Raw genomic sequence first — 12,476 nt, forward strand, 5'->3', positions numbered from 1 at the left:
AATTCCATGACATATTTGGGTAGTTATATTTTCCATTGAGATTTATTCTGAAATGACAAAACCACCAGAACACTAATTCATCACATGGTTCTCTGACAGAAAGGTTTGACATAGAGCCTGTGCCATGGATAATTAACACTCGATTGAGGGGTTTAATCAGATTGGTTAGAAAGGTCCAACTATAACCATAACTCCAGGTATGACAGTTAACAAATGAATATACTACCTACAACCCTAAGCACCCATGGTTGCTGTCAGACACTGGGACGTTTCCACTAAGAGGGCATCTGGATTGCTGGTCTGTTTTGGTTTGGATCCCAGCAGGTAAATCAGAGCCCAGAGATGTGGATGTTGGGGTAAGGTTACAGTCCGGGGACGTCGGGCCTGGTGAAGGGCCTGCGGCTGTACAGCAGGATGTAGGTGTTGGGGGACTGGACCAGGAAGTCCTGGATCTCTGTGACAGTTGTGTCATCAAACCGGTGCCAGGCATGGGACAAGGTGCTGTGGCACAGAGCTGTGTAGTGACCCATGTCCAGATCCCCTGTGTGGTTCTGAGGAGCAAATATACAATACAGACACACTTCACCCGAAATGTAAACTGGTGTGTGACTGTTAGTGTGTGAGTACTCACCACCACAGCATACAGGGAATAGCTGGTGTAGAGTGCTGACGGAGAGGTCAAGAATGGAGACAAGTCCAGATTGTCCATTGAGAAGAGGACGTTAGTCCTTAACTTTTTCTTTTCTGTCCCATGGCAACCAAAACTGTAAGTACATTATGATTATGATGAGAGACAGACATTCAAGTGAACTTAATGCAACCAAGATTTTAAGACGCTATACTATTCTGTGGCTGTTGTGTTTGGGTACAATGTTGTTGTTTATCACACTTGTTTAGCGAATGTTGTTGTTTAGCTCTACACCCACCGCTTGAGGTGAAGCATGAGGATCTCTGGAGGTTTGGATAGAGTGGTTATTACTGCTGTATCTCTCTTGATCCCACACTCTGTACACAGCTTCTGGTCTCCACCTGTCAGAGTGCTCTGTTGGAAGAACAGAGACAAGCAGTCCTGCAGAATGGACACAAGACACAAGGAGAGTTAGGGGCAGGGTCATGTAAATATAGTCAGGGTTATTAAAGGATAGTTCTGGTCAGGGAAAGTACAAAATGATCAAGGTCAAGGTTACAAAAGGATAGTTTGCTTTCTCTGATCAACTCCAGTTTTTAAGTCCAGATTATAGTCAGAAATAGTTTAAATTCTGTCAAACGAGCAGTTGGTATTATCACTGCCTGTACTCTGCCAGAGGCAGGTTAGGGTTAGCCAATAATGAGATTACAGCTATATGTGACATAGTAAAGTTAGCCCAACAATTGAAATGCCAGTACTATGGTCTGCACCCTATCTCACACAGTGATAAACAAGTACATTTCTTATCTGAAGACAGCTTAACCCACACCTGAAGAGAGCACTTGTACACATCTGCAGGCATGGGCAGGGACAGTATGGTGAAGACTTGGTTGCTCTGCCCCTGCTGGTCACAGCGCATGCACAGTGTCACATAACTCAGCTGTCCCTCAAACAGACGTGTGATGATGGTGGACTCCCCACCAGGGGACTTCCTGCCATGACGGCTGGAGAAGCGTGTCGCTCCCTTCTGCAGGACAGAGACACAAAAACTTACACCGCCACACACGTGATGAGTCGCCGCCGGCTTGAGTGAGGCCGTGTCTACCTTTTTGAGGTCGTCGTGGAGGGCGTTCAGCAGGAACAGCAGCAGCTCCTGAGCATCCTGCTGGGAGTGATTGTTGAACTGAGGGTGGAGAGAACTCACCATGGACCTCAAATCCCCTGGGACGTAGCTGGGGCTCTGGCCCAGCCACACCTCCTCCAGCAGGGTCACAAATACCCTCACAACCATGCTCTCGTGCCTGGATGAAAGGAAGGAGAGAGAGATGCACAGACCACCGTGTTTTAGCTAATATTCTTCAGTTAGGGGTGATAAAATGATACTTTGTGGTTGCTATGTCACAGAAAGATAGAGACACGACACAAACCCACACACTTGGATCCGTCTTACTTGGCCAGCTCGGTTTGTGTGTGGCGGCTGAGAAGGTATTCCACCAGGGGAACAGTCGAGCAGAGACACTGTAGAACAGCATTCATGTAGCAGGAATTTCCTGAATTTATCAGTCCACACACTCCAGCTTTCCTGCTCATTGGCACACCCCACAGAGAGCTGGCCCCCTCCTCCTCCATGCACATCACCAGATCACGACTGCTCTGGCCCAAACTGCAGAGCCAATCAAGACACAAGACAGTTTTGAGAGAGTAAGAGAGGAGGTTTAGCTGAAAAAAGGGGCAAGACATCTACCCTGTGTCTGGTCTCTCTTTGGAAGGTGCAAATGAAGGTACACCTCCCAGGTCAGAGAACAACTTTGTCAGTCTCCCTTCCATGCCAGTGAGGCCCGACAGAAGCCTGGGCATTAAGCCATTAACTCAATGCCCAGGAGAGGAGCTCATAAACCAGGCCGCCACGGCAGGTGAGCACGGCTGAGGAAGGCATCAGAAACTGGCTAAGGACCAACACGTGTCAGAGAAGAGGAAAGAGATCTGTGCTACACAACCACTGTTTGTTTCTAAACAACCTCAGAGCAGTTCTCAAGCTAAAATACATTCTCTGACCCACCTGAGCACTTGCTGTGAAGATAAAATCACCCATGTGCTTCTTCAGTGTGTGACTGCAGCTAAAAGAACTGTGTCGTGGCAACCTGTCAACACTGACACGTTTAGTGATCACAAAGGGACCATCTAGGGTTTTACCATGTGTTTTTTTGTGTGTGTTTTTATTTAATACTTAGTGAATCGCGATTGTGTGAATAAAATGTATATTCAAACTGCCAGCAGAAAGTGCAGGCAAAAAAATCTAAAATAAAAATGAGAATACATGATGTCAGCATTTTGAAAGCAATTCAATGTGCTGCTTCAGTCGAGTGAAACTCAACATACCTCCCATCATCATCATCCATCTTGCTGCATGTGCTGGTATGAGTCTCCGCTTTGATGACACCAGGTGGTCTTTATGATATCATACTGTAGTATTTGAAGGTCAGAACCATCTGTTAGAACTAATCGGAGGTTCTGTTGCAGGCACAATGACATCATGCACTGACATCACAGCATCTAAAAACTGATCTCACAGTATCTTGTCTTTTTAAATAATCTCAGTTAACTGTAACTATAATTATAAAACAACAACTTATGTTCTTACTCTAATTCTAATATGACCAAACGACACCCTACTAACCCTGACCCAACCATAACATGATGCCTGACCAAAAATTATTCATTGGGAATATATTTTATCGGGGAAAATTTGGAAAAACACTCGGACTCAACATTGTAAGAAGATATATATATATTTTTTTGTATTTTGAATAAAATTGAATTGCATTTAACCTCGGTCCCTAACGCAACAGATTGTCACATTGATGTCGAACGTTTACTATGAAATCAACTTGACCTTGGTTATGATTTATAGGCTATTCCCATAGAGTTAATAGGGCTATTCCATGTGAAGTCTGATGGAGTTACATTTTGTATGAGACCACCTTACCTGCGGAGGGCAGCAAACGCTGTTAAGCATCTAGTTTGTCTAAAAGGAAAACAAGAGGAAGAAGCCTTGCTTGTAGTCTGCCGGAAGAAAAAGAAAACAAACAGCTTGCGTCTTTTATTATTTTACGGATGTCTTTGAGAAAATGCTTTTCACAACATGCACTGAAAAACTGACTCAATGTTACGAGCGGTACCGGGAATATGTCACGAAAAATCCAGCAGCAACTGCACAGCTAGAGAGTGCGGTCCGAACCTTGTCCTATCTGATTGCAGGTGAGTTCCGCTGTCTAGATAGATCCAACTATACGGACTTAAGTTATAATGAGAGTGCATTAGGGTGTAAAATAACTCGAATGATCACGTCGTTCTTTTCGTTCTGCTTGGTCCATGTAGCTAGCTAGAACTAGTTCGATTGCAGAGCCTGTGACAATAGCGGCAGAATGTTTACTAGCTACAGGTGGTATCTGTTATAGCTAGGTACAGCCAATGTCCAGGTTCTCTTTATAACTCAAAACGGGTTGTCAGCCTTCGCCCCAACTAAATGCGGTCTTTATCTATGAAGTGATAATTAGACAAACACACCGGTTTTAGTTCCCCGGCCTTCTGCACTTTTTTTCATTGTAATCGTTTAACTGCTCAACATATATGTACGTGGTAATGCATTTGTAAAAGCTGTGAATATTGCTCCTAATCAACATGTGCGTCATTGTAGCGACATTCAATGTCGTCAGTCAGTACAGAGGGCTAACCTAACCTATGCAAGCAAATCATTGACATAATATTTTGAATTTTAAAATGCATTGAATACTTCATATTTAAATTTAAACACCACCGAATTTGTTGGTTCTGAATTAACCTCCTAAATTAATATTTCAATTTTAATTTCAAGGATATTTATTTCAATTAAATATTAATTTATTTCAATGTACAAAAAAGAAAAGAAATCAGATCCAAAATGTCAAGGTTTTGAAATTCAGGTTGCTGAAATTCGAACAGTACAATTCTGATCCCCAAAATAAATAATAATTCAATCTTCAGAAATTCAAATAGAACAAAATTCAGGATGCTCAAATTCGAATGGTGAAATTTATATCCTTGCTGCGATGTGTGACTGATCTGCATGTATGCACGTATTCAAGTTTTGGGGATCTGAATTTTACTGTTCGAATTTGAGCAACCTGAATTTGCAATCCTAGAATTTTGGGATCAGATTTTTTCTTTTTTTTTTTACATTGAAATAAAATAATATTTACATTTTAAAGAGGTTAATTCAAAACCAACAAATTTGGTGGCGTTTAAAATACAATATTAAGTATTCAATGCCTTTTAAAATTCAAAACATTGTCACTGATTTGCTTCCATACTAACTAGCTTTGTTTTAGTTCCGATAGAACTGCAGCTCCTCATATTGTCAGGCATGGTATTCCACTGACTTATGGCTTTTACAGAAAAATCTGAATTCCCAAATACAGTTTTTGGCCTTATTAATCAGCCAGTTTAGCAGGCCTTGTGAACGTGCAGTCATTGTTATATTTAAAATCAAATAGAAAAGGATAAAGAGACAAACATTCTCTGTAAAAGTGTTATAAAGTTATATCAACAATTACATTAACGATATGTGCTTTTTTGACTCATTCTAAGGGAGGTTTACAGACTGCCATGAAATCTCTGAACTAGGTAAGTGAGCTTGTCAGTTTTACACTTATACACTACAATCCCACAAAGTAAAGCAGTCATTTTATATCATAGTCCAGTAAACCAGATTGTAAATATGATAACAAACATGAAACAGACGGTCAATATAACAGTTAACATACAACACAAAATAGTTTAGAGGTTATGTAGTGAGAACAGGTCTACGAGGCTATCAACAAAGTATTCAGCAGCTGTTACAGCTGGGTTACAATGGAATATGTTTGTATCTTTTCACAGTTTTGGTATTCTTTTGGGTCTGTTCTAGTATACACGGCTTCCAATCTGTTGGTGTTGCTGAATGATGGCATACTGCGTAAAGCACTTTGTCGCACGATACCTAGGGTGAGTGCATCCTCACTTTAGTCCTGGGTGCTTACCCTCTTCAATCCTTCTCCTTTCCCCCGAACAGTCCACACCATATACTTACAATAGGGTGTGGTTATTTTTAATGAATTATTTCAGCAAAAGATCCTCACGTGGCTATCTGCACTGGAGTATGTGGAGGTCTTTGTGGAAATGGGTGCCACTAAGCAGTGGGGTGAAGGTGGGCGCTGGCTGGTCATTGGGATCATCCACATCCTGAAGTATGACTTCTGTTATAATAATAATGATAGTAACTGCAGTGATTTAGAATGGTTAAATATATTGTGCATCCGTTTTTGTGTTAAAGGTTATTGCATCAATTATAAAAATGTTGACAATCTTTTTTATTTTTACATTTCCCATAACTTTTGTCATCCATAGTTGTTATATTTTTCACAGTAGCTTTCAACACCACCACTTCCTTATTTTACAGAGCAGTCTTGCGCATCCAGCTGCTCTTTTGGTACAAATCAGGAATTCAGACTTCACCTCCTATAATACCCCTGGACAGAGAAGCAGGTCTCAGAAACCAAGGTCAGAGTTCTTTACTAATAGTAACACAAATTAAAATACTATTCCAAAATCTTTATTGGGATCAGTAATACATAAAAATGGTACAGTGATTAATGTCGGAACTACATTAAAGTAGATATTATGAATATTCTTTTACATGCTTTGTCTGTCCATATGTATAACCCTTTCAAAGAATGTTACCCAAGAGTCAAACTCAAAGACGAGGATGAATAGAATATTAAAAATCTTTCCTTCTGCATGTCCTTTACAGACACAGAACATGGTGATCACCCTGAAGACCCATCCTTTGTAGGGCAGCGGTCAGGACGTGTGATCAGACCACTTGGCAGCAGTAAGACAGGCAGCTTTCATACTAAAAGGGCAGCTGATATTTAGGTTTTTGTTGTTATCATTTAATATACAACTAGTTGGATGGGGCAAAATGATGAACAAAGGGGCCCTTTAAAATGGTGATTTGTCGATGATTCCTGAAAATCTTGAGAAGGAAACTAAACAAAAAGTGGTCATAAAACAGTCATTTACTACTTTCAGGTGATTTGGGGATGTTCACTTAAATATTAACAATGTGGATTTAAGACTAACTTCTCACTTCTGCAGACTACAGTATATAGAACCTACATCAAGCACCTTGTGCGAAAACATGACAGATTGTTTTCACGTGTCTCTCAGCGCCCCCTCTGCACACCAGGCTGTGGGAGGCGCCTGGCAGGGAGAGGAGGCAGGACTGTGAAGACCCTCCTTCTGCTCCAACACAGCTGGGTTTCCAGGAGACCTTGGCAGAGTCTCTCTTTATTGGACGCCCACTCGTGCACTGTATCCTTCCTAAGCAGTCTGTCGCTGTATCCATGGTTCAAGCCTTGGAAACGCAAAATAGTTTCTCTTACAGACCCGTTCTGTAGATTATAGACTATGCATTGTATCGAAAGTTACAAGCATTGGTAGATTGTCTTTGTGAGTTCAATGTTTTAATTGAGAATTTAACCTAAAACAGGCTAAGAAGGTCAAGAATACAGATACGCCTGACAACCACTAGGTGGCGCTCAGAGTGCTTGAGTAGAACGAGTCAGACCAACTTTTCATGACTAAAATCACTGTCACAACATCAATCAGGGAAACACTGTGAAAATTGGCTCCATTTGAAAAACTGGTCCGTTGTGCAGAGTTTGTTGGATTAGACAAATTGAGGATTGACTGACTTTTTATATCTCAACGGATTATAGTTTATTTTTATTATATTTGTCTATGATGTGCCTCGAAAAACTGGGGTTTTACATGAAAATTATGATAAGTGTGAATACTGTAGTTGAAATGAACAGGGAGCAAAGAAAGCGGGAGGCTGATGATTATAGTTATTTTGAATACGTACAGTGCCCTCCAAAAGTATTGGAACAGTGAGGCCAATTCCTTTATTTTTGCTGTAGACTGAAAACATTTGGGCTTGACATCAAACGATGAATGTGAAACCAGAGATCAACGTTTCAGCTTTTATTTCCAGGTATTTACATCAGGATCTGATGCACAAATTAGAAAATATCACCTTTTTGTTCGAACCCACCCATTTGTCACGTGAGCAAAAGTATTGGAACATATGACTGACAGGTGTGTTTTGTTGCCCAGGTGTGTCCTATTACATACATTATTCAATCAATAAATACCACTGAATGTCTACACTCAGGTTCAGATTGGGTAAGATAGGTTTTGTCTATGCAGACTGTATTCAGAGGTGAAAACAACATGAAAACCGGAGCGCTGTCTTTGGGTGAAAAACAAGCAATTGTGAGTCTTAGAGAAGATGGAAAATCAATCAGAGCCATTGCAGAAACATTGGCCATAGCCAGTACAACCATTTGGAATGTCCTGAAGAAGAAGAAAACTACTGGTGTACTAAGTAACAGACGTCGAACAGGTAGACCAAGGAAAACATCAGCAGTTGATGACAGAAACATTGTGAGAGCTGTAAAGAAAGACCCTAAAACAACTGTTAGTGAGATCAGCAACAACCTCCAGATGGCAGGAGTGAAGGTATCACTATCTACTGTTCGCAGAAGACTTCATGAACAAAAGTACAAGGGCTACACCAGAAGATGCAAACCACTCATTAGCAAGAAGAATAGGAAGGCCAGGCTGGAATTTGCCAAAAAGTACAGAGATGAACCTCAAAAATTCTGGGACAAAGTTTTATGGACTGATGAGACAAAGATTAACTTTTACCAAAGTGATGGAAAGGCTAAAGTTTGGAGAAAGAAAGGAACTGCTCATGATCCCAAACACACAAGCTCATGTGTGACACACGGTGGAGGTAATGTCATGGCTTGGGCTTGCATGGCTTCTTCTAGGACGGGCTCATTAATCTTCATTGAGGATGTAACACATGATGGCAGCAGCAAAATGAACTCGGAAGTCTACAGAAACATTTTGTCTGCCAATTTAAGGAAAGATGCAACCAAACTGATTGGCAGAGCCTTCATCATGCAGCAAGATAACGACCCAAAACACACTGCCAAAACAACAAAGGAGTTCATCAGGGGCAAGAAATGGAAGGTATTAGACTGGCCAAGTCAATCTCCAGACTTAAACCCTATAGAGCATGCATTTTACCTGCTTAAGAGGAGACTGAAGGGAGGAACCCCACAAAACAAACAACAACTGAAAGAGGCTGCAGTGAAAGCCTGGGAAAGCATCAAAAAGGAAGAATGCAAAAGTTTGGTGACGTGAATGGGTCACAGACTTGCTGCAGTTATTGAAAGCAAAGGATTTGCAACTAAATATTAAGTCTTATTCACTTAAATATGTTTTAAGTATATCTGTTCCAATACTTTTGCTCACATGACAAATGGGTGGATTCAAACAAAATGTGATATTTTCTTAGTTGTGCATCAGATCCTGATGTAAATACCTGGAAATAAAAGCTGAAACGTTGATCTCTGGTCTCACGTTCATTATTTGATGTCAAGCCCAAATGTTTTCAGTCTACAGCAAAAATAAAGGAATTCGCCTCACTGTTCCAATACTTTTGGAGGGCACTGTATATACTTAGATATGGATTAAGAATAGGAGAAACTGATGGGTCACGTTATAGTTGTTTGATATTGTTTCTTCCATTATAAGCGTTTGTTCCGTAATGCAAAAATGCAGTGCTTTCACTTGGATTATGTGGAAAACGCTCCTGGAAACCATGGGTTATCTCTGGAGTCCTTGAAGTAACCAGGTAGGTGCTTTCGAAAAGTATTTATAAATGTTTTCATACTTTTACATTTAGTCAGTTAGCAGACGCTCCTATACTTGCTTTTGAATAAAAATATTATTACAATTATTATTATATTAAACAACATATCTTATTTACATGAGTATTCAAACTCTTTGGAATAAGTGAAAAAATAATTTGGTGATCACAAGCAAATTATCTTGTAATGATGTCAAAATAATGGTATATTTTTATGGTGAGTATGGATTAGTTACCACATGATATGATGTCCAAACTAAATAACTTGGTCTATTACTAATTGTAACTCATAAAAGTAATACAATGTATGTCTCACACCCAGCACTAGCTAGCTTTGAAATAAAATGAAAAATAATGCATAATAAATAAATAGCCTTTTTGTCTGCTTTTCCCTAGTTTCGCATTGCTTTATGACACAAAATCTCTGACGCGACCAGAAAGAGCAGAGTTGAGAAGAAGAGCCCTCCTACTTCTCTACTACCTGCTGCGTTCACCTTTCTACGACAGATACTCAGAGTAAGTTTTATTAGCCTGGCTGCTATCCAAACACAGTCTACACCTCCTCGTCCCAGTAAAGGTTCAATACAGCAGGTTAGATGAGCCCTAAGGACACATATGTCAGCTTTCTCTGTGTGGGGGAGGTGTGTTTGTGTGTGTGTGTGGGAGGGTGGGTGGGTGGGGAGATTCCCTTGACCCAGATGGACAAACCCCAGATCCTAATCCTGTTTCTCGAGGGGCTTCTGGAAGCGTGATAGATGTGTCAGCAGGGTTAGGGTCAGTGAGAATGTCTAGGCAGTGGGTGAGATGCTTCCTGAGAGTAGATCAACTTATTAATTGACCGCTCCTGAAAATAAAACAGCTCCTGCTTGTCAGCGATGCCAAAGTGGGGCAAGGTTCGACATGCCAGACCAGACGCGGTCAACTTCACAGTGCCCTTGCTCGGTGGACACAGGTGGCAGAGAAACATGCCTACCACCTGTTCTCCCATCCGGATCCAAAGCTTGCGAGTGTAGGAGGGCCACTTGTGGAGATATGGCAGGCCTTATTTATAAGAGGGCCAATTGGAACGAACGGCAGCAAATTCACATTGGCGGAATCCTTAGCTAAAAGCAGTCCATTTGTAATATGAATGAGGTCCGTATATTGCAAAGGTACAGGACCGTTACCGTTTAACAAATTGGACTTCACGTCCATGTGAAGAACGAGACTGATACAGTGGCCCCCTCAATTCACAAGCAATATTTTATATTTTACTCTTTATCTCTTTCTCTCGCTCTCAAGCAAAGATAACTGAGAAAAATATTTTACTAAAGGCTTTAGATAACCAACCCCATTCAGTTGTTGTGAGTGTGATCTTTTGTCACCTGATCAAGCATTCAAAGTCATGCCACAGCGGTCCTTTGTACAGTGTCAGTAGTAAAGTTAACACTCAGACCACAAGAGGAATGAGAATTGGTGGACATTTATTTTATTTTATTTTCTCTAACAAACATCAGTTATAGTTTGGAAACATTTCAGAATTCTTTCTTTAACCAACATGCTTGTTTCACACACAGGACAAAGATTATTTTCCTACTTAGATTCCTGGCTGAATATGTACCTGGAGTTGGACTTATTGCACGTAAGTGCTTATTATATAATGACTGTGGACATCTCACCTTGTGAGCTCACACAAAGTAATAATTCATTTTTGCCAAATTCCTAAAGTCTGGGATATCGATGTCCCTGTTGTCTTTTAATTCTCTCAAACTGGTTCCTCAGGCCCTCTAATGGATTACCTACCTGTCTGGCAGAAGATCTATTTCTACAACTGGGGATAAGAGCTTGGGCCGGAAGAGAATGTTGTTTATTCGTAAGAAAGAAAGGAAGATTTTTCAACTGCAGAGACTCACAAGCACAAGTCTACAGACAATGTGTTAAATTGGTGTATGATTACGCCATGTTAATCTACAAAGAGGTCTGTGCATGTTGATGTACGTATTATACCCGTAGGCATGTATTGATTGCACATTGGCCTAAATCTGTTTTTCATATGCTATTTTAATATTTTCTCAATACAAAATCATCGTAACAGGAAAAGTGATCAATAAATACATAACTTGGTGGATTACTTCTTTGAATAAGCATATTGTAGTGCACTCATCTGATCACAGCTAACACATTATGTTGTCATCATTATGAGTAATTGCTGACAGAAAAATCACACACTCCCAAAGGATATAACATTCAGGTATGTAAATGCTCTTTCCATGTTTACAATTTGTTTGGCTTTTAAATGTAATTATGTTCATACATGTTGGTGTATTTGATACCAAACACAAAAGAATGAATACGCTGATACTTTCTGAAATACCATGTTTGGTCAAAATGCAGACTCGATGTATTCAAGATCAATGCCCAGATGTTTATTTACCCATTCTCATGCTAATTGTGATAAGTGTGGATCCATTTAGGCTTACTGCCAAACATACCCATCGCCCCTACAACTAAACACAAACAAATAACCTCAAACGGTATTGAAACAAATATTTATCAAGACGTATTTGGAATGCATGTTGTTAAAACACGCAATGAAATTGTGACGCAATAAATAAATATACTAATATTCTAATTTCTCGAATTAACTCTCGAGTGCGTCATTTGCGTGTGATTGTGTTGTTTGGTGCAGATGTATAATCATTAAAATAACACTACATATTGTTGGCATTACAGGACGATAAAAGCCTATTGAAATATCGTTTGGCAGAAACTACACGTGGACACCTGACCCTCCCACCTTTCGATATCCATTTTTAAAAACCATGGTCCAAAAGGACTTGTCTCTTGGTGGTCCACTAAAATGTCTTAATTAAAAGTAATTAACTTTTTTTCATATCCGCAACTATGTTTTATTAATGTAACAGAAAGATTATAGCCTTTTGCATCTCCAGCTTTGATTGTGACTTTATAGTTGGGTTAGTACTAGAATAGTAAAATCAAGAAAGTTCAGTCATGCATTTCCAACACTTTTATCATTAGCCTTATCATAGATACGTTATGAGCGTATAT

General features: G+C 40.1%; 2 protein-coding genes across 2 annotated transcripts; one reads left to right on the top strand and one right to left on the bottom strand.

Moving 5' to 3' along the window:
* Nucleotides 1–362: 362 nt before the first annotated feature.
* On the bottom strand, nucleotides 363–3,027 carry LOC124481994 (putative ubiquitin carboxyl-terminal hydrolase 50). The gene is made up of 7 exons (XM_047042317.1): nucleotides 3,008–3,027; nucleotides 2,079–2,291; nucleotides 1,734–1,929; nucleotides 1,458–1,655; nucleotides 927–1,069; nucleotides 632–764; nucleotides 363–551 (listed from the first exon to the last, which is right to left on the bottom strand). The coding sequence occupies exons 1-7, from the start codon at nucleotides 3,025–3,027 to the stop codon at nucleotides 363–365; spliced, it is 1,092 nt and encodes a 363-aa protein (XP_046898273.1).
* Nucleotides 3,028–3,663: 636 nt separating this feature from the next.
* Nucleotides 3,664–12,033, top strand: pex16 (peroxisomal biogenesis factor 16). The gene is made up of 11 exons (XM_047041928.1): nucleotides 3,664–3,886; nucleotides 5,255–5,290; nucleotides 5,574–5,650; nucleotides 5,771–5,892; nucleotides 6,105–6,205; nucleotides 6,456–6,536; nucleotides 6,875–7,018; nucleotides 9,341–9,413; nucleotides 9,825–9,944; nucleotides 10,985–11,049; nucleotides 11,190–12,033. The coding sequence occupies exons 1-11, from the start codon at nucleotides 3,757–3,759 to the stop codon at nucleotides 11,246–11,248; spliced, it is 1,008 nt and encodes a 335-aa protein (XP_046897884.1). The 5' UTR covers nucleotides 3,664–3,756; the 3' UTR covers nucleotides 11,249–12,033.
* Nucleotides 12,034–12,476: the final 443 nt, after the last annotated feature.

This window comes from Hypomesus transpacificus, chromosome 19 (genome assembly GCF_021917145.1).
Source record: "Hypomesus transpacificus isolate Combined female chromosome 19, fHypTra1, whole genome shotgun sequence".
In the NCBI taxonomy this organism is placed as follows: domain Eukaryota; kingdom Metazoa; phylum Chordata; class Actinopteri; order Osmeriformes; family Osmeridae; genus Hypomesus; species Hypomesus transpacificus.